The sequence below is a fragment of the Ambystoma mexicanum genome, chromosome 13 (assembly GCF_040938575.1).
Source record: "Ambystoma mexicanum isolate Mex_15411 chromosome 13, UKY_AmexF1_1, whole genome shotgun sequence".
Taxonomy (NCBI): Eukaryota; Metazoa; Chordata; class Amphibia; order Caudata; family Ambystomatidae; genus Ambystoma; species Ambystoma mexicanum.
In genome coordinates this window covers 405,670,087-405,692,187 of record NC_090938.1, presented here as the reverse complement: position 1 = coordinate 405,692,187, position 22,101 = coordinate 405,670,087, and the positions used below count along the sequence as shown (strand labels likewise).

Here is a 22,101-nt window from a genome sequence, read left to right as displayed (position 1 = left end):
TGTCTTTTTAACTAGTAATTGATTTCCATTTTATGTCACGAAAGTAGTCTAGTCCCAAAATAATAAATGTGAAAGTAATTTGACTGCCTATTATATCCCTTGGCCCTGCGCCCGCACCCACCTACGAGGCAAATAACCTTGGGGTCATCTTCGACACCACTCTCTCCTTCTCCACTCACATTTTGTACATCTCTAAAAAGTCCAACTACCAGCTACACCTTCTCAGAGGTACTCTTCCTTTTCTCACCTTCACTCAGCAGCTCACTGTCTCCAGAGCCCTGGTTCTCTCAAGGCTGGACTAATGCAACAGCCTTTTTCTCAATCTCCCTGCCTTTTCTCTACAACATTTGCAACTCATCCAGAAAAGAACCGCAAGACTTATCCTTGGCCTCAAGCCCAAGGACCGCATCTCTCCGGCGCCGAAATCCCTCCATTGGCTCCCTGTGGCTGCAAGGATCAAGTTCAAGACCCTCTGCATTGTCCACAAGGCTTTCCGGGGCGTGGGACCTACACATCTGAAACGTTGCCTACCTAAAAACTGACCTTCCCGAGCCCTCCGCTCATCTACCTCCAACCTTCTGCGAGTAAGCCGGTTCTCCAAGCAGAGATTTGGAGGGAGATCTTTATCCTCTGCAGGGGCCTCCCTCGGGAGTAGCCTCCCTGCCACACACTGTCTTGAGCCTGATCTCCTTAAATTTCGGAAACTCCTTAACACCTTCCTCTTCTCCTCTTCCTTCTCTCGCTTGCTCTCTACCCTGCTTACCTTTCTCTCTGCTCTATCCCCCCTCTCCCTCCTTTTCCGTGCAGCCTGCTGACTGGCTGCCTGGTGTACCCCTGGCACCCTTGTGAGTCCTCTTGTACTTGCCTCTGGGCCTTGCACTTGCCTCATCGTTACTATACTTGGAGAGCGGCATCTCTCAGCACTAATCCTCGGCTTCTGACTGACTGGGCACACTAGTCTGCCCCCCACCCCTCCTGCACCTGCCTGCGCACTTGCACGATCTGAATGCACCATGCCTTGATGATAGTCTGTTTTTTCCTTGTCTCCCCTCCTTGCATGGTGGCGCCTCAATGCACTTGGAAAAACTGCAGAATCGGACCGATTTGCCGTTATCTACACCGTTATTGTATTATATGCACTTGTTCCATGCACCCTCTGAATGACTCCCCCCCCCCCCCCCCCTGTTCCCTCCCTCCTTGAGCTCTTTGAAACACTTGCTTGGTGTATAGGCGCTTTACAAAAACAATACCATAACTTACAAACATTTAAGGCTCGACATTCACAAAATCAAATATTGTCGTCTAGAAAGCTTACCTTACAACAACACTGCTAAAGATAATACACACAGCTAGTCCACCGTTAAAAAAAATCCTTCTGGAACCTTCCGTAATAACGGAGCACTACTGTGGTGAAGCTCTGCCAGACCAGACACTGCTAGGAAAATGCTCAAACCGGACAGCACTACTGGGATCAAGCTCTTTCTGCTGCTTGGAAGTGGACTCTACTGGGCCCAAACCTCACCTTATGTGAAGGGAGCTGGCCTTATCAAGAGGAAGCTCACACTGACAAGACACTGCAGAGTGAAATCTTAACCTTCAGTCCTTGCAGGGAGGAAGCTTACCCTGCCAAATGCAAGCTCATCCTCCCAGAACAAGCTTGCCTTACCTGGAGCAATTTTCCCAGATGTCATAGAATTCAGTATACAGAGAGGAAGCACCTCATGATAGGAGGCATCTTAAACTGCTGAGATAAAGCTCACACTGGCAGAGTACAGCTGTGAGGAAGCACAGGCTATGGGAGAAGGTTTGCCCTTCCAGGAGAAAGATCTACTAACCTAAGTATTTACCAAGTAAATCAGACTGCCTTACCAGAATGCATTTCTCCTTCAGGATGCGCACCTCTGGCTTCACACGATTCAGCAAACTCAGGATCTGTTCGTTTCCCTTCAGAAATCCACACTTTGGAGCTACAGAGGATAACACAAACATAACACCGATACATCAATACTAGGGCCACAGAAACAGGAATTTAAAGTTTAAAGTTAGTGCGAGTTTGAGTGATTATATCAGAGACAAACAGAAGCCAAAGTCAGTATGAGGGACCAGTGCACCAAACAAAGAAAAAAGAAAAAGAGAAAAGTGCAGAAGTGGGAAAAGAAGCGTGTGCAGATATAGAATCCGCCCATTAGATGAAAAATATGCTTCAGGAGGGGAGGAAGATACTTCATGCACTGCTTTGATGTGCAGCTGTTGGAAACAAATGTCTCCTCCATGTATGTGTGTGCAGTTGTTGGGAAGAAACGTGTGTGCTTAACTTTTGCATCTATGAAACCTAGAGCATAGGGCCTCATTACGAGTTGGGCGGTATCCTGGAAGTACAACCGCCAGAATACCACCCAAATGAATTACTGTTACCTCCACTTGGTTCGGCTGAATTTCCACCAATTACAAGTGGTGGTGTAATTTCACTATTTATTTTGAGTCCATTGGACTCAATGGGGATTTTTTGGTGGAATTACTGCTGTAATCAGTGGATTTACCTCAATTTTCCTGAAGGAAAATTCTCCACTCCCGGCCTAAACAAGTAATTTGGCGTAGTGGTAAAGTTAGCAGTAACTAAGTTACCGCCAAACTCGTAATGAGGCCGACTGTGCTTAACCATATTACTACTTCCTTGGCAACCTATGGACTCCATGCCCCCCCCCGCCCCCCCAATCTACTGCATATCACATCAATGTCTTCCAGATGCCCCAGAGTATTTGGATTATTTCACTTGCCAACACCATCAGGTGATGTCACAAAGGTAAGGAACTTTCAATTTACACTATGCCCAAATTTGAATAGGAGCATGAAAGATAGTTAAAATATCCCTTACAGGAGCGCAGCGGTCCCTAGTTACGCCAATGCATATATTTTCTAAAAAGGCTTCCTTGCTGAGAAATCCGCAAAAGGAGTCCATCGACGCAGAGAAGTCAGTTAATTAGGGCCATTTATTTCACAGCATTGGGATGCAGGAAGAGGTCCTCACCCATGTGAAACAGTCCCAGGCTATCTTAAAGGAGGACAAAGGGAAGCACTGTATTATTGAAATGGTAGACCTTGTTCCAAAAGAAATGGAAATTGTATATTTTTTTATTCGATAAACACTCCAGAAATTGAGCGGTTTGATTTAAGAGAGCAATATATTACAACAAAATGTCGCACCCGGGGGCAGCGAGACACAGCATGTTCCAGTAGCAGTTATCGGTACTTGCAGAATCTGTAGTCCCAAACTCCAGCTAGCAACCACAAAGCATGCTTACAAGGTGTACACACATCACAACAATTATAACTCCTGAGGCCTATTCGCTGTGGGGATAGATGGGAAGTGATATCAGTGAGAAGTGTGGGACACAGGAGTAGAGAGTGAGGTTAGAGCTTTGGGGTGCAGCACCATAAGTAGGAAAGGAGATGAGAGAGAGAGTGCAAAGTCAAAGTGGAGAAGAGAGAGAGTGGAGGAGAGAGAGAGAAAAGAGTGGGTGGAGCAAGGAGAAAAAAGAGCAGAGGCAAACGAAGAAAAGTCAAGAGTTGGGGGCAGGAGCAGGAAAAGAAGAGGAAGATGGGGGCAAGATAAAAGGAAGTGAAGAGAAAGGTGATCAGAAGAGAAAAGTAAGAAGAAAGGGAGGTTAGGGAAGAAAAGTAAGAGGGGGAATAGAAACACAGAAGACGACAAAAGTGAAGGAGGTGATTAAGGAAAGGAAAAAAAGCACAGGTGGTAGAAACAGAGAAGAGTTAGTGGAAAGAAAGAGCATGAGAAGGCAGTAAGAAGGATAAGAGGACCAAAATGGAGGAGGAGGAGGGCAACACAGAGGAGTGAAAGAGAACTAGAAAGAGGCAAAGAAGGAGGAGAAAAGGGGCAAAGGGAAGAGACAATGGTCCCAAAATGCAGTCACAAAACTCTAGAGCAGTATCCTACAGTTGTGGAGAGGCACAACATGTGAAGACTTCAAAGAGCAATCAGTGGAGCCTGGTTACCAATGAGAAAGGGGAAAAGAAACTGGTTAAACCCAGGGCTCAATACAGCGAAAGAGCTGACATCCTAACTCTCATCTAGACGATACAAGGCACCGGACAAAGTAAGACTTCATGGTGAGTCCAAGCTAAGCAACACTACACCAAGTCAATAAAGATGTGTGAAGTACTACAACCCCCAGAGATTATAAGGGTCTATTTTCCTGCAAAGAAGGTGCATCTATTTTCGGAGTGGGAAGGATGGAGTACCACGGGCCTAAGGAAAGCCTGGCAAAGTTGTACCGGACTTTCAGAACTCCACCCCAAGGGCTCAGTTAAAATTAATCATTTATTTTCTGTTGAGTGTTAGGAAAGGTGTTATTTTGGCCTTCAATGGACTTACATGGGACACCCTTTCTTTTTGCCTTGTTTTGAACCCTGTCCTGACTTTTGCAGGCAAGTAAAACCTTCTGCTTTACTTGGATGCCGGTAAATTAGCTCAGCGGGTTAAACGCGTGTTGCTTTGATCTGTATTTTATCTGCAAGTTCAGATCCCGGAAAGGCCAACTCATGATTTCATCCATCCGAGGTTGATAAATAAAAATTATTATTTTGCGTATTCTTTTTGGGAAATGGATCAGCTCATAACACCATCATTAATGAGAAATGTGGGCCCCATTACAAATACAGCGGTGCAGGTAAAAAGGCCAACAATGCAGCGTAATTCCGTTACCGCCACATTACCACACTACAAGTTTGGTGCAAAAAGCTGAAGGTAAATCCTCCACCTTACAGCCAAAAATAAGCAAAAATCTGGACTAACCACTGGTGGAATTACCCTGAAATCCCCATGGAATCCTATAGACTGCAAACATGGGGATTACCACTGCCCTACCACCACTCGCAATCCCTTTGTAAATCCGTGGGACCCAGTGGCAGAAACAGTCATCGAGAGTGTTGGTAATTTGGCAGATTTATCACAAAACTCGTAAAGAAGCCCTATGTCTCTTTGTGAAATTCTTGTATTGTTATAATTGCACACATCGACCGTACAGTGAAGTGCGGTTAAGATACTTTGTATCCTTATAACCTTTCCTGTAATGGCTTTTTGGCTACTTTTACAATGTGCCTTGGATAAACTGGTGGCAGCATTTGTCTACCTTGTTTTTAACTTTTTACCAGTTCACTTTTGCATTTACCGCAAAGGGCTACCAATGCTGGCTAGTACTCCAAGATGGTCTTGCCAAAAATGTCTGCTCGTCCCATGCCCATTTTTTTTCTTTGGCCTGCTTTCTGCCTTCTCAGATTAGGAAATGGCATATATGGAATTCTCTTTTTTGGGAAAGCTGTTGCTTTCACGGGCAAAGAGGTGGTTTGTGCACGAGCCCAGATGTGGATGAAGAGACTGTCTTGCCCCAGTACACATTCTGGTGCCTGAATGTATGTTACTAGGCAGATGCTGTGACAAGTGTTCATCCCTAATTGGATTGGCACTGCCAGCTTGAATGGTGAAGATACTTACCATTAGTGGATCTAGGCGAGCTTCCAGTCCTAATCCTGGATGAAAGGAGGACTCCTGCAGCAATTCTTCACATCATGGTTAGAGCCAAGTCCTCTATGAAGAAGAGCAGGCCATTGATGACCACTGGACGACCCCTGCAGCTGACTAGCACCAGCTCCAGTGAAGTCCCTTGTAAGTGTTGAAGGAACTGTTTTGAGGTTATTATAAAGTCTTAATTGAATATTTCTATACTTACCTGTCTAACTTGAATTATTGGTGTTGTTCTGTGTGGACTCATTGTAGCCCTAGACACTCAATGGCCTACTCAGGGAAAGCCTTGCTGCCCTGCCACCTTAGCCTTGATTGGACAGGGCTAAAATCTCAGTGTCTCCTTGTCCACCACAATGGGTTGTCCTCCCAAACTCCACCCCTGTGGTTGTTTTTGAAAATCCATTTTAGCGGCTCCCAATAAAAGTAGTTGGCCTGATAGTTTGGGTTCAAGTTTTTCGTCGATCCCTCAGCCATGACAGCGCCCAATGCTGAACTCTTCAAACAAAGTAATCTACCTTTTTTGATTTTTTTTTTTTTAACCCAAACTGATGTGGGTAATGTAGCCAATGAAAGGGAGCTCTGCTAATCTCGACAGCCAGGAACCGCAGTGTCGCTATTTGCGGTAGACACGAGGAGCTGGAACACTGAACAGCCACTGAAAGTGAAGTTTGCCGGTTGCAAGTTTTGACCATCCCAGTGCAGGAGTCCCCAGACGTCCCCCCTCTTGTCCCCACGACCGAGGCCCAGGAACCGTGAGATCTGCAGAGCTGCAGAGTAACATGAGTCATCTGCTGCATCTTTTCTTCATTTTAAAAAGGTACTGTACAAAGTCTAAGAGAACTTGCCTCTTGCTGTAGAGTTGCTTGCATCTTCTACTACTCACAATTCTAACAGCTTGTGACCCTACATTGATTCATCTTTTTCTTCAAAGACTTCTGAAACATTTTGCAAATATTTGTTCTACTTACCTTCAGCCCATATAGACTCTTGCATATTGACTTTGGTTTAGCCTGTTTTAACTGAATGACTTATTGGGGGATCTGAAAGTATTTGCCTGCTTAAGAAATATTTGTGGTATCTTGTTTGCTCTAATAATCTTTTCTCTTTTTGCTTGCTCTTAACTAATTCTGAATGGCAACAGTAATATATTAATGTCAACAGCACCCTAGCAATTGAAGTCACCTGTGGGTGTAGGTCTCTGCTGTATGCCATCCCAAAGGGGTATTTACTGATTCTGAACTTAAGAGACTGTATAATTTTGAAGTATATTTGTGTGGTGTTTTACAGTGCTCCCTTCTGAAGAAGGCTTATATTAACTGACTAGTAAATACATTAATAATTGTTTTTATCAAGAAACCCTGTGTGTAAGCGTTTGCTTGGATATTTGTCACTGTGAAACTAACTCCCCTACAGCTCACATTGACCCCCTCTTGAGATAAGCCTGGCTACTCACCAACGCTACCAACCTGTGTAGTACAGACTTATACCAAAGGTTGGGTTACTACTGCCAGCAGGTCAGGGTTGTTGTAGTGCACCCTAAGGGTAATGCATACAATCTTGCCTAACAGTCTTGTTTGGAACAAGGCTTGATTTTTTTCTCGTTTATTGAGAAACCCAATTGGAAAAGAAGGTTTATTGCTCTTTGCGTGTTCTGCCTGCAAATTTGCAGTGACTCCCCTGTGATCAGCCAGTCATCCAGGTAGGGGTACACTGGTATTGCCTACCTGCACAGATGCACTGCCACCACTGCCAGTACCTTGGTGAATACCCTTGGAGCAGATGCTATTCCGAAGGGTAGCACCTTGAATTGGTAGCTCTGGTTTGCTATCTTGAAACACAAAACTCTGTGCGCTGGGAACATGGAAATATGAAAATAGGCATCTTTCATATCCAATGTTGCCATATAGTCCCCCCGCTTTAGCAGTGGGATTACTTCTGGTAGCGTTGTCAAGCAGAATTGGTTTGTCACTTGACATGGGTGTTTGCAGGGTGCAGGTCTAATACTGGGCACATTTTGTTTGGCACAAGGAAGTAGGTTGGATAGATACCCTTGTTTACCTGGTTCGCCGGGACGATTTCAATGGCGTCCTTGAGCAGCTGCGTTGCGACTTCCTCCAGAAGGATGTGTTGCTCCTCTTTTGTGGTTGATCTTTGACACAGGGGATGGTTTGATGGTCGCTGTAGTAACTCCACGCAATAGCCGCCCGCCACAATTGATAGCGCCCACTTGTCCGAGGTGACTCCCTCCCATGCGTGGGTGAAGTGGGTTATACACTCTCCTACTGGAGAGGCAAGGGAGGGGACCTGAAGCGGGTGGTCATTGTTTCGGAGGTGTTGCTCCCCCTCTGGAAGTGGAGGACCTCCCCCGGCTGAGAGATCTACACTGGCCTCTTTGGAAGCCTTGAAAGGCTTGTCCCCGATTGGAGCCCCAGGATGAGCTTTGATTTTGGCTAGATCCTGCACCTTTGTGAGTTTTCCTCCTCGAAAATTGTTTCTGCCTCTTTGGCCTGGTGGTTTATTAGTTAGCTGGCAAAGTGATTTAAGAGTGTCATACTCTTCTTTGGCAGATTTTAATGCATCCTCAACCGCTTTACCGAATATTACATTTGGTACAATAGGCATGTTGGAGTGTGTTGCCTGCGTTTGCAGTTTAAATCCTGATTGGCAAAGCCATGTGTGGCGTTCACCTCAGCGATTATTCTGCCTGCATTGTCTGCGGCATCCAAGTTATTTTTCAGGATGCAGCTTGACATCGCCTTTCCTTCCACCACTGGGAGGGACAGTTGCAATTTTAGAGGTTTTGGAGCCGAGGCCATTAGGGTAGCAATCTCCTCCCACTTGTGGCAGTTGTAAATTGCCAATAAGGTGGCGTTTGCAATCCTTGTTTGAAAAGCCGCTGAGGTGGCCACTTTTCTTCCAAGAGTGTAACGTTTTTTGCTTTCCTTATCAGGGGTGCTTCCGATGAGGCTAGGTGTTCCTGCCCTTTTCCGAGTTGTGGTCACCCCTGAAGTACAGTGGGTCTGTGGGTGCAGGGTGGAACATCTTTTCAATACGTGAGATCACAGACCGCGTTTGGTTTGGAGTATCTAGAGAAGGTTTGATTCTTCTTTGAACAGACTGAAGAATAGGTATACATTGGGTGACAGCTTTCCTGTCCCCTAAAATGTACTCCACAAAATCCTTGTCTAATTGTATCTCCTGGGTCTGAATTTGGAAATGGTCAGCTGTTTTTATGAGCATAACATTATACCGAAGTTGTTTGTCCACCGGTGAATCTGCCACCGGTGGGTCTAGGTTATCAGGAGAGGGTAAGTTATACACATCCTCTTCATCGTAGTATTAGTCTTCTTCCTCTAGTTTTTCAATCTCCTCAGTCTGTATTTGGATCATAGAGATCAATCTGGACTGGGCCTTGCTGAGGGGTAACTAGAATGGTGTCTGGACGTGGCCTCTTTGCTGGGGGTTGCGAAGATGTTGCGCCACTAGTTGGTGGCGTGTTTTGTAAGCTTAGCCCAGCCTAGGGATTTTTCTCAAACAAAATCTGCCATGAATGTCATTCGTCTCATCACCCTATGAATGTCATCCGAGGTCCACTGAGAGGAACTTGGTATAGTCACAGGAGTATGTGCTGTTATTGAAGTAGGCTGGCCCTTGTTTTTCAAGGCTGCTGCTTTGGTATCCTCCCCCTGGTAAACAGAGTCTTTTTCCCTGTGTGGTGTACTTTTCTCACTACGAGAATGAGGACTCTTTGAAGAGTGTTTCTTGGACGTTTTACCCTTAAGGAGACTCTGCGGGACATGCGTTTGCACCAGATGGGCTATATTTGAAGTCTTGGTGATCTTTACTGATTTTGGCGTTTGTGAGGAGTGTCGAATTTTGGCAGACGGGAGGTCCGAAGCCGCGTCTTCTGATGATTTGAACACAGCGACTTTAGGGGCCTTTCGTGTGGTAATCAGGATCTCAAACTAGTGGACCTACCACTTGATGTCATGTGCGGGCATGTAGACGACGTTGTCATCGACTTTCGGCCCTTGGGTATGTGTTTAGTGTGGGCTGGCTTGTGTGTGCTACTGCCGCCGAGTGTTGCCCCCGTAACAGCGCCGCCGGCCTGTCTGATGGGGTCAGAGGCTAGCAGGTGGGAATCGGTCAGTTCCCGGTCGCCTTAGTCGTCCGAAAAGACACTGATGCTGCCGTCGCTAGATGCACCCTGCACATTCATGGTGGCTTCGGCCTGCATGGCGTGGTGGGCCCAATGTTTGGCCTTTTCTGTTTGAAGAGCGGACAAGCTCGACAATGGCCCTCGTCGTGGTCCCGTGCAAGACAGAGGTTGCACACGTGGTGCTGGACTTTCCAGGGGAAATTCCTGTTGCAACTGGGGAAGAATTTAAATGTGCGTTTTCCATATTTGGATGGAAGGGCAGCTATGAGAAAATAGCGAGGGTAAAAGGGAATATACATTCTCTTAGTGACCTAAGAAATGTCTGCCCCCCACTCTCCCTACTGTCTGGGCCGAGGCCCGGTGCAGCCTTCCAAGGCCTAAGGGGTGTCATAGAGTCAGCTCTTTGTCGGCGATGTTCATCCTTTCCACTGCCGTCGAAGATGTTTGTCAAAGGTCGGTAAATAAAGGATAGAAAGGGTACTAGCGCCAAGTACGTTAATAAATGGCATTAGCAGAAACAGAACTCTGCGTTTTAGCGACCGACGATAATGGCAGAAAAGACTATCTGAGGGAACTTGACGCATGAAGGACCATGGTTACAGTGGACATCACACTAGGGATAGTATTACTGGCACACCCTGTCAACGTCCCTTTTCGAGTTTTGAAAAACAACAACTGTAATACTCCGCAACTGCCACTAGATGTCGGCCTATGCATAGCATGTGATCTAAGCAGATTCCACGAGCCTCAGAAATGAGAATGCATTACTTACCGCGAAAGCATTTCTGATGATTGTATCTGCTTAGATTCACATGCTGTGCATAGGTCCGACATCCAGTGGTCACTGCGGAGAATTGCATTTTGTTTTTCGTAGTCGAAAAGGGGACGTCGACAAGGCGTGTCTGAAACACTATCCCTATAGTGACGTGCGTTGTACCCACAATCCCTCACGCGTCGAGGTCCCTCTGTTTGTATTTTTTCTGCCCTGAGGGAGCCTTCTAGACGTGAGTGAGTACAGAAAAGAGAGAGAGAGAGATATATAAAGGAAGTCTATGTTTCTTCCATCCGAGCGGGGAGGAAGGGCGGGCGCATGTGAATCTAAGCAGATACAATCATCAGAAATGCTTTTACGGTAAGTAATGCATTCTCTTCTGATGTTTGTTAATCTGCTTAGAATCACATGCTGTGCATAGACTAGCGAGCAGTACCCGGAGTTGGCGGTGGGTTATGAGAAGGAACAGTAGAGAAAAGGTGTCGTAATACTGCCTGTCCCACCTGGGAGTCAGATCTAGAGTGTGTATCTAGACAGTAGTGTTTTGTAAAGGTGTGCACAGAACTCCAGGTAGCCGCTTTGCAGATGGACTCAAGGGGAACATTTGCAATGAATGCTATGGATGCCCCCGTGCCTCGAGTAGAGTGTGCTCTTGGCCTAAAGGGCAGTTCTCTCTTAGCAAGAGTATAGCAGAGAGTGATGCATTGAACAATCCATCTAGAAATAGTGGATTTTGAAACTGCATCTCCTTCTCTTCCTGCTGCCACCGAGACGAAGAACTGATTAGTCTTCCTCAGTGGTCTGGTTCTTTCCATGTAGAACATGACCGCTCTGTGTACATCTAGTGTGTGCAGAGTCCTTTCTCCCAAATTGGAAGGATTTTGAAAGAACGTTGGTAGTTCTATAGATTGGTTTACGTGGAATTTAGAAATAAATTTCGGAGCAAACCTAGGGTGAGTGCGTAGAACCACTTTATCTTTGTGAACTGTAACGAATGGGTCTAGAATAGAAAGAGCCTGAAGTTCACTTACTCTCCTGATGGAGGTGATAGCTATTAAAAAAGCAGTCTTAAGCGTGAGGTGTTTAAGAGATGCTTTGTGCATGGGTTCGAATGGAGAGCCCATGAGTCTGGTAAGTACCACATTAAGGTCCCATCCGGGAGCTGGGTCAGCTATCGGGGGGTGTATTCTCTTTACTCCCTCCATGAAGGCCTTTATAACAGGGATCCTCCACCACGACACTTTGAGTTGGGAAGTGGTGTATGCAGAAAGTGCAGCTAGGTGGACTTTAATGGAGTTAAACACTAGACCTGAATCCAATAGGTGGGTTAGGTATAGGACCACATGTGTGGGAGAGCAGTCAATAGGGTTGATGCTTTTACTCCTGCACCAGATGACAAATCTTTTCCACTTGCTAGAATAGCAGTGGCGAGTGTTCGGCTTTCGGGCTTCCCTGAGGATGTCCATGCATCTTTGCGGGAGTTGTAGATGTCCGAACTCTATGATCTCAGGAGCCAAGCTGCTAAGTTCATGTTCTGGGGGCATGGATGCAGAGTCCTGCCTTTGTCCTGAGACAGCATGTTGTACGGGCAGGGGAGTTTTACTGGGGGGGATAGAGACATCTCCATCAAGTGAGCGAACCATGGTTGTCGTGCCCACATTGGGGCCACTAGTATCATGGTTACTTGTTCCTGGTGCATCTTGTGCACCACTTTGTTGAGAAGGGGAGTCGGGGGGAAAAGCGTAAACAAATTTCCCTGACCATTGCATCGACAGACCGTTCCCCTTGGATTGGTTCTGGGGGTACCTGGAGGCGTAACTTAGGCATTGTGAGTTTTCCAGGGTTGCGAACAGGTCTATATCTGGGAATCCCCATTGTGTGAAGACGTCGAGGACGATGTCTTCGTGCAGGCGCCATTCGTACTCTTTGGGCAGGGGGAAATCTCTGCTGAGACTGTCTGCTAGCAGATTGAGTTCCCCGGGTACATGTAGTGATAGTAGGAACATGTCCTGTTCGAGAGCCCACTTCCATATATTCTGGGCCAGCTTGGACAGGCCTGGAGAGTGGGTGCCCCCTTGCTTGTTGATGTAGTACATGGCTGTGGTGCTGTCTGTAAGGACCATTACTGTTTTGCCTTGTAGGTGTTCCTGGAAGGCTCTTAGCGCCTTGAACACAGCTAGTAGCTCCAGCAGATTTATGTGTTTGGATGCTACGTTCGGAGTCCACACTCCGTGAGCAGTCTGATGGGATAGGTGCGCCCCCCATCCTGTGAGGGATGCGTCTGTGGTTAGAGTGGCTTCCGCCGCGGGTGTGGCAAAGGGTTTCCCTTTTTCCATGTTTTCCTTTGTCCACCACCGTAGCGAGAGAACTAAGGCCTGCGAGACCACAACTAGATCCTCCCATAGTCCGCTGGCCTGACACCACTGGCTGTTGAGCCACTCTTGCATTGGGCGCATGCGCAGGCGCGCGTGAGGTACCAAATAAATACACGACGCCATCATTCCTAGCAAGCGCATTGCCTTGCGTACCGTCACCTCTCGACCGGTTACATATTGAGGGATTTGAAACAGCATGTTTTGGACCCTCTCTTTGGAGGGGAAGACGAGGCCGTCCTTTGTTTGAATTAGAGCCCCTAGGAATTGCTTGATTTGACTGGGGTCTAAATTGGACTTCTTTTCGTTGATGGAGAAGCCCAACTGGAACAAAAGGTCTACTGTCTTTTGGGTATTGGAGAAGCATGTTTCGTAAGAATCCCCTGTTATGAGCCAGTCGTCGAGGTAAGGGTAGACTGGGATGGACAACCTCCGCAGGTGGGCCGCTGCCACTGCCAGCACCTTCGTGAATACCCTTGGTGCTGATGCTATGCCGAAGGGTAGCACTTTGAACTGGTAGTGTTTGCCCTCTATCATGAACCTGAGGTATTTTCTGTGCGCTGGCAACATTAAAATATGAAAGTATGCATCTTTCATGTCCAATGTTGTCATGTAATCTCCCTGAGAAAGCAGTGGGATTACTTCCTGTAAGGTTACCATACGAAACTTTTGGGGTTTGATAAACTTGTTCGCTGGGCGCAGATCTAATACAGGGCGCATGGTTAGATCCTTTTTGGGTACAAGGAAGTACACTGAATAAATACCTTCCGTTACCTGAGATAGAGGCACGACCTCTATGGCTCCTTTTTCCAGCAGTAGTTGTACTTCTTGGAGAAGGATGGCAAGATGTTCCGGTGTCATGCGACGTCCCCTCGGGGGTCTGTAGGATGGGGAACTGTTGAATTCGATACAGTATCCGTGGGCTACGGTGGACAGTACCCAACGGTCTGACGTTATCTCCTCCCATGCAGGAAGAAAGGATGTTATCCGGCCCCCGACCGGTGTTGCATGGGAGGGGACGCGAATCTTCGCGTCACTTGGAGTTGTTGGGGGCTTGGGAGCCTCTGGGGGTGGATCCCCGACCCCTCCCTTTGCCCCGGCGTTGGCCTCTTTGGCTGTACTGCCCACTCTTGGTTTGGTAATTGGTGGCAGGGTATTGCTGATGTTGATTTTGTTGTTGGTGTTGGCGTTGGCCACGAAAAAAGCGTTTGTTGCCATAGCCGCGCCTGGTAGTGGGCTTAGAGATTTGGTCAAGAGTCTTGATAGTGTCGAACTCTTTTTTAGCCATCTCTAGGGCTTCATCTACCGCTTTTCCGAAGAGGTTAGCGTCCTCGACAGGTTTATTTATCAAAGACGCCTGTGTCTCTGGTTTAAAGCCTGAGTTGCGCAGCCATACATGGCGCTTTAGGAGTATTCCTTGTACCAAGGAACGTCCTGCTGTTTCTGCCGCGTCCAGAGAGTTTTTAACAATGCTCTGGTTCACTTGGGTTCCTTCGCCAATAGTTGACAGTAGGCGCGTACGTAAAGGCTCCGGTGCTTCCTCGGCGTCTTTTCGCAGTTTGGCCCACTGCGCGTCTGCGTAGCTTGCAAGCAATGAATTGTTGTTGGCAATTCTTGCTGAAAAGGCAGCCGAGGAAGTAACTCTTTTTGCAAGGGCATATAGCCTCTTGCCCTCCTTGTCAGGGGGTGCCTCACTGGTGGAAAGTGGTACCCCTGCCCTCTTTCTAGTATTAGATACCACTAGGGAATCCGGAATGGAATGTCCCCTAATGTAGAGGGGGTCTGAGGGTGAAGGAGTGAAAAGTTTTTCAATCCGTGGATTGACCCCTCTGATCATTGCGGGAGTGGACAGCGAAGGTATGATCCTTCTCTTCACTGAAGCGAGGAGTGGAATGGTCTGGCTGACCGGGGGTTTTTCTTTAATCACTCTTTCTACAAAGTCCAATTCTGGAGAGAGTTCCCCGGTGTCGAGTTCGAAATGCGCTGCTGCTCTGCGCAACAGTGCATTGAACGTGGGCTGATCGTCAATTGGAGACGTGTTCCTAACTGGAGAGTTGTCCGGAGGAGTTAGGTTTAGGACATCAGTGTCGGAATACACTGATGGTGATTGCCAGGGGTGTGAAGGTCCCTCTTCTGGGTTAACCCCGAAGCCTTCTTCTATAATGTCTGTTCTGTCTTCCAGACATTCCTCCTGGTTCTGTTCTTCATTGTCCATGAAATCATCTTCCTCCTCGAAGTCTTGTTCCTCCCCAGTGAGGTCATATACATCTTGGAAGTCTGAGGCTGTGTCCTGCTGGGGATCGACTAGCCTCGGATTTTTGGCCCTGGGGTCCTCCTGAGGCCCTTCTCTGGTCCTCTTGTGAGTTTGAGAGGCCTGGGTGGTCATGAACCTTTCCATCCTCTCCATACAGAGGTGGAGTCTTTCCATTGTTTCATGGGGTACCCCAGAGCGGTCTGGCGGGGGAAACATAGGGTTATCTAACTCGAAATGGCTCGACCTCTCCCAAAGCGTCGAGGAAAGTGTCCCGTCGCCCTCCGAAAAACCTTCAGGTGAGTCGGGAGACTCCCTGACTGAAGGGGGTAGTCCCTGCTTCCCTTCAGGCTTTTTCGGCGTATCCTTTAACTGATGCGTAACGCTCGACGTAATCTTCGGCGTACGCTTTTGGGCGTCGGCTACAGCGATCCTTGCTAAGCTATCTGCGACTCGCTTGTCGGCGACTCGTTTGTCGGCGGAAGCTTGAGTTTTCGACGCTATGGGTATCGAACGCTCTACGGCGGTCTGCGCTTTCTGTTGGTGCGCACCGGCCGATGGTTTGGTGGCAGCGCCCTTGTTTGCCGAAAGCCCAGTCGCAGGTCGCGGCTGCGGTTGCGAGAGGGGCTTCGAACCCGAACGGTCCGAGGAGGCCGCCGGTGGAACCTGCGTCTCCTTGGGCGCCGAAGGTCTTTTCGACTTCGTCGAAGAAGAGCCGTGGGTTGTGTGTTTATGTGGATCTTTGTGTGCGTCTGTGTCGCCGGGGTGTTCATCCCCATAAGCAGGGCGTGAGCCGAGCCCGTCGGGGCCGGGGACAGACGACGAAGCGCGTAAGCGCTCCTTAGAGGGGGTTTCGACTTCCGTAGCGGAGGTCGTGTTATCGCGTTCCTCGTCACTGTCGGTGGTAGCAGCGGCGGGTGAACCTTCGGCCTTCGACATCGCGTAGGCCGCCCACCTTTTAACCCTTCGGTCTTTTAGAGTTTTAGGCTTAAGAAGCCGACAAGCCGCGCACCTTTCCTCCTTGTGATCGAGGGGCAAGCAGCGGTTACACCGTGAGTGCTTGTCCTTCCAAGTGAATTTGCCTTTACAAAGTGGGCAAAACCTAAACGGTGTCCTCTCCATAGCCGAGGCAATAAATCGCGATAAACACCCCAAGGGAAAGGAAGGGGGAAGGGAAAGGCATTCTCAGAAAAGACCCAGAGATGTCCCACGACCCCACTCTCCCTACTGTATATGGCCTGCGAGGCCAGGCCACGTGTTCGGCAGCGCCGAAGGATTCCTTCCGCTCGACCCTCCGTCGAAGATTCTTTTCGGCGGAGAACAGCTTACAACTGCGTCGAGGGAGGGATTATTAATATTAGAGAAAAAACGACCAAAGGTCGAGGAGTTGCAATGTCTCTCGAGGAGCTCCGCGTGAAGGCGACCAGAAGCTGGGCGGAAAAAAACAATCTGAGGGACCTCGACGCGTGAGGGATTGTGGGTACAACGCACGTCACTATAGGGATAGTGTTTCAGACACGCCTTGTCGACGTCCCCTTTTCGACTACGAAAAACAAAATGCAATACTCCGCAGTGACCACTGGATGTCGGACCTATGCACAGCATGTGATTCTAAGCAGATTAACAAACATCAGAAATATATATATATATATATATATATATATATATCTTAAACCAACCAGTAACATATATGCAAACTTTCGAAACTCTTAATAACTTCAACCTATTCCTGTCTTAATTGTCGAACCCTATCTAGAAGGAGTCTCTCAGAGTCCAGGTGGGTCACCAGTGGCTGGGGGTTGGCCAGTAAAAGGCAGGAAGAAACAAAACCAAAGTGTTTAGAGTACTTGGGTCCAGGAGGGATCCGCTAGAGTTGCAGTTAAGTGCACTCAGAGGTTAGAAGTAGGTTCGGGGAGGTTAGGATGACCCCCCTGAAGGGATGCCTCAAGGACCAGTGTCCAATGGCAGGCGGTTTTACCGCCAAGAGTACAAAGGATCACACAAGCAGGACCCAGGTAACTTATACTAGGGATGAACATTACCTTCGGATGAAGGTGGTGTTGCTGCAGGACGATTCCAACTGTGAGGCAACAGAAGACCTGGTCTCCTGTTCTTTGGCCCTGGTGATGGGAGAAGTGGACTTTGGTAGATCTTGCTACAGCACTCGTATAGAGGAACGCCCAGCAATGGATCTTCAGGGTGATGGCTCGTTGGTGCCTTCTGCAGGCTTGGTGGATAGACAATTGTCGCATCAGGCAACTCTACTCAGTTTGTCAGTGCTCGCCTCTGGCAAAGGGACTCTCTGGAGCCAATTTGAGTTGTTGCAGACTTGGAAAGATGTCCTTGAAGTTGCTGGCGAAACCGCGCTTCCGGAGACATTGCACAGCGATGCAGCATAGGACCCCAGGTATTGGAGGTTTGCAGGCACGGGAGATCACAGCTCTTCTGGGGAATTTGGGCAAATTGTAGCTTGTCTCAAGACTAATTAGGCCCACCAGTCTATGGGAGGAAGTCATCTTCTTCAGATCTTGCCTGTCCGTTGGTGTGACAATAGCTGCAACTTAACAGGCTCTGGTGGTCGTTGGAGTGCTGGCGGCATCCTGGTTTGTCCTCCACTTCAGAATCTTCTTGTTCCAGTGGTCAGCTCCTGTGTTTCTGCTCCAGGGCCTCAGGATTTATCCAGGTGAGAGGCAGGAACAATCAATGTCCCATGCACCATTCAAACTTGGGGGCGGCTGCCTAGTGGGGACAGCCAGTCTCCCAATCTGAACTGGTTTCAGCCAGTCACACTGCAGGGCGAGAGGTATGTGAGTTTCAGTTGACCTCCCCCACCAGGCACTCAGGGACATTTTGCTTGCCGTCTATGAGAAGCACAGTGAGGATAAGGATAAAGGGATAAAAGACCCTTCCACCACCCAGAATGGTAGACGAAGAAACCAGGAAGCACAAACCATCTTGTTCAGGGCTTAAAAACCAAGGCTGACATTTTTCGGTATGGGGTGCTTTATATACCTTTATCGCGACCGCGAAGACAGCCTGCAATGGAAAGTACAGAATAAGTTGTGTAAAAGGTACACTGCCACCAGACTGAACAAATGGGCTGGTCACATTAACAAAATCTTACTGGAGAGGCGAGAAAAGGGATACACTGTAGCCCTCAGCACTCGACATAGGGTGATCTGTGTGGATCTGACACAGGTAGGATAAAAAGTATTCCCCAGGCCCTGGCAACTGCGAAAGTTAGGCAGGGAAAGAAAATAAAATGCAGGTGACGCTCTAGGAGCTTCTACGACACTGCACAGAAGGTGCAGTGTTTCACAAAAAGATAGATGCCTAAAAATCTGAGGAAAGTATAAATGTGAAAGGAAATCCCCAAAAGGGGCCAAAAAGGTTCCTTACACCAGAGTAAAAGCATGGGGAGAGTGTGGAAAAAGGTTCCCACTCACCTAAGAGAATTAGTCAAAAAATCCAGTTGTCCAGCAATATTGTGCTGGGGGAACTCACAAGGAGTGGGGATTTAACACAAAAAGAGAAATCTACACCAACAAGGGCAGATAGGAGAGGAGCCAGAGAGAGTAGCTAGGAGAGGGATTACCGTTCCAGAAAAGGGTCTCACCATCTTGTAGTCTCCCAGGACTCCCACACTCCCTGCAGGCAAAGCACTCTGGGTCTGAAATTAGGAAAAGCCACAGAGCACAGCAGCATGGAATTGACCCTTTAAAAAATGCTTGTAATGAACAATCCGATGTGGCAGATTACCATATAAAGAGCAGTGAGAGTGCATCATTCTTTAATAGTCTTTGGACTTAAGAAGGACTTTAACTGGACTTTTTATGGTTCTGCTTTGAAGCACAGAATTAGCTCAATAGCAGAATCGGGGTATAGTCTGCCCAAAGGCCTCTGTCATACAGGCGAAGATAAAGACTCGAAGGAGGAAGTAATACTCTTTCCTCACCCATCCCAGAAGAACATTTGGGGTGAACAGCTGTGTGGACAAGGCTTTCCTGCTGCCTGAACATTGTCACCAGGATCCTGTACATTGGGGGCGACAGCCCCTTCAAATGCTCTCTGGCGACCTTCCTTGCTGGGCAAGGGCAGAACAAGGACTTCCTTATGCCTGGAGACTCTGGAAAGGGTGCCCCAGTAATACAGGAGTCAAGGAACAGCACTGACCTCACTTTCCTACTTTGATTCATTTCCTAGCAGACTCAACCACTTCATTTGTGCCGCTGCAGCCACCCCCCTTACCTGCATTCGACACTCACTGCTTTTCGATCAGATGTGAGCCGCTGGCTCAAGCACTGCCTGCCTGCCGGCCAATGGCCACTGAAGGACCACATTGAAACTGTAGGACTTTGGAGTACCAACTCGACTGCTTTGAGAAGCTGACTAGACCATTGCCTGCCTGTTCTTCAGCGGACTCAAGCCTATCCCCACAGCAGGATCGCATCACTGAACCATCAGGAGCAGACTTGGCCTCTCGACACACTCAATCCATTGGGAACAGTAAGCTTCACCACCTTCATGCCAACTTGACCCATAATAAAGCACCTAGAAGCCTATCAAGCCACAAGAACAAGCCAAAAAAAATAAAAAGTATTATTGGTAGTTCTTCCCCCAGACACAACTGAAATGGCCCTGCAACATTTAAAACCAGAGCCCTTCCTTTTAAAAAATAAATAAAAAATAAATTTTAAAAAAAAAAGACACCTTCATTGAACATAAATACTGCTCTTCAGGTCTTTGCGTGCCTCGTTCATCTTGAATTTGCAAATTATTTTCTTACAGGGGTGGATATTATTTTTGATTACTGTAAAGTCCCCTACTTTTCATAGAATATTGGGCACCCACATACTATAGTTGTTTGAATGCTCATTAGCTAGCCCACATCCCTCCTGAGGAGGGACAGCTTGCCCTCGGGCCAACGTCATCACAAGAGGATAAAGATGTATATCCCTCACGGCGTGCCGGCTTTATGATTCGGATCAATGCTGATTTAGAATTAGTGTGGGGCCGAAAAGGAGCTTCATACACTACTCATCCTTATACTCCGGAAGAGCAGTAGTCATTCTGTCACACTCCCAGCTTTCAACCCCTTATCACTTTTCACCACTCGCCCAAATCTCCTCATCACATCCCCAAAAGGTCTGCAACCTTAGAGTCCGCCAACTTTGAAACAAGATGAGTCCAAACCTCAGCTACCTCCCAACTAAAACCTCGATTTCTGCTAGTTAGCATGTGGTCATCTTGACTTCTGATCTAGCCTTCTCCTTAGCCTTCTTCTCTACTAGTTCGATTCCCAACAAAATAAATCAACTTTGCAACTCATACTTTCTAGATACCTATTGACTGACTAGGCAATCCCCCACCCCCGCCCCCAAAACCCTGCTATGTACTACTCCATCTATTGTACAGCACTCTGGTACTTTCTAGTGTAAGGGTGTGGAAGGAGGAGATCGACAAAGGTGGCATGATTGTTAATAAAGACCTTAATTTTGTACAGATAAAAAGGAGGAAAGCCCTAACGATCCCGAACGCCAAGAGGTGTTTCCCTGCCTCAACTAAATACTAGGGATACAAGGAATTGGTCGGCAGCCATGTCTCCAATTTGGCAGCCATCGACCTCTCAGCGGAGCCTGTGTGCTCCCAAATGCCCATCCCGATAGACAGGGCACCCGCACTGTTATGGGGAAATCACACCCGGTGACAAGGGCAGCCAGGCACCAAGTGTACAAAAGCACACAACCACTAAGGCCTCTTTGACTGAGTCGTCGAAGAAGTACTCAACTCCTGTAGGATTGTCGACAGTTCAGCAGCACCTGTCGAACCACACAGTTTGATGCCCTCCATGCAACCACATGCGCTGCATGCGACTGGCCACCCTTTTGAACGGGCGTTCCCTCTAAAAAAATCCTTTGTCCTGACCCATCATCAAAGAGAGCGCAAGCACCGAAAGACCAATGGGAGTCGCCGACCTCGACTGCACCTTCAGGCGTGTCGATACCCCCTATACAGCTGGAAGAACTTTGTGAAAGCCTTTTGGAGATTATTTTTATTTATAATGCGCCCCAACAGTTCGCGGGCATCAGGGCGCAAACAATAAACACAGGAGACAACATAAACACAGGACAGAAGACGACAGATATGCACCCTAAATGTATGGAGGTTAAATGGAAATAAGATCAAGTACCCCAGGAAATTACCTGAAAAGATACGTTTCAGTTAAAGTGCCTCAGATTACCAGTCGCTCTGATTTTCGAGGTAGGGATTTCCAGAAGGAGTGTGCCATTGCCCAGAAAGACCTACCTAATCCTCTGGCTCTCTTAGCTCAGATTCCCTGTAGCTGGACAAACGAGGATAATCGCAGATTTCTGTCCAGTGTGTCCGGAAAGACCAATTGTAAAGACTGGAGGGGGGTGTCTGTACTTCTGCTCTCTATACGGTAGAGGAGAGGCACAGAGGACCCCAGCCAAGATTCTCTATTCGGTAGCTATGGTCGAGCAATCAAGACCTAGCGTCTCGGGAGGTGATGCAAGCTGGTTCTTAAATACAGTGTAGTCCCCAAACCCCCACATAAGAATGTCCACACACTGGGCCTGATCACGACTTTGGCGGTAACCCTTAAATCCAGCGGTAGCGCTATTACCGCCGGATTTAAGGATCCACCAAATCAGGACTTCAGTGGATTTCGCCCCAGCTGTGAGCTGGGGGGAAATCTGCTGAAAATTCATGCTATTACCGCTGGTGGGAAATCCGCCGGCGGTAAGAGCGCAAATTTTCCCCATTGAGCCCAATGGGGAATGGGGCATTCACGAATGGGCTCAATGGGGAATTACATTACCGCCGAACTCGTGATCCGGTGCTATTAGCGCAGGGGAGTACGGCGGTAGGACTAATACCACCGGCGTTACTGCCAAAGTCGTGATCAGGCCCACTGTATTAGTTAAAACACAGTCTTTATATAATTAATATTCAAGGTTATGTACACTATCACAATAACTCACT

At 47.8% G+C, this 22,101-nt stretch overlaps 1 protein-coding gene across 1 annotated transcript in view; it reads right to left on the bottom strand.

Annotated features, from left to right (window-relative positions):
* Positions 1 to 22,101, bottom strand: part of PSME2 (proteasome activator subunit 2) — a 121,294-nt gene that overhangs the window by 42,365 nt on the left and 56,828 nt on the right. The window contains exon 6 of the mRNA XM_069634000.1: positions 1,870 to 1,967. Coding sequence (XP_069490101.1) covers positions 1,870 to 1,967 — 98 coding nt within the window. The remainder of the gene's footprint in view (positions 1 to 1,869; positions 1,968 to 22,101) is intronic.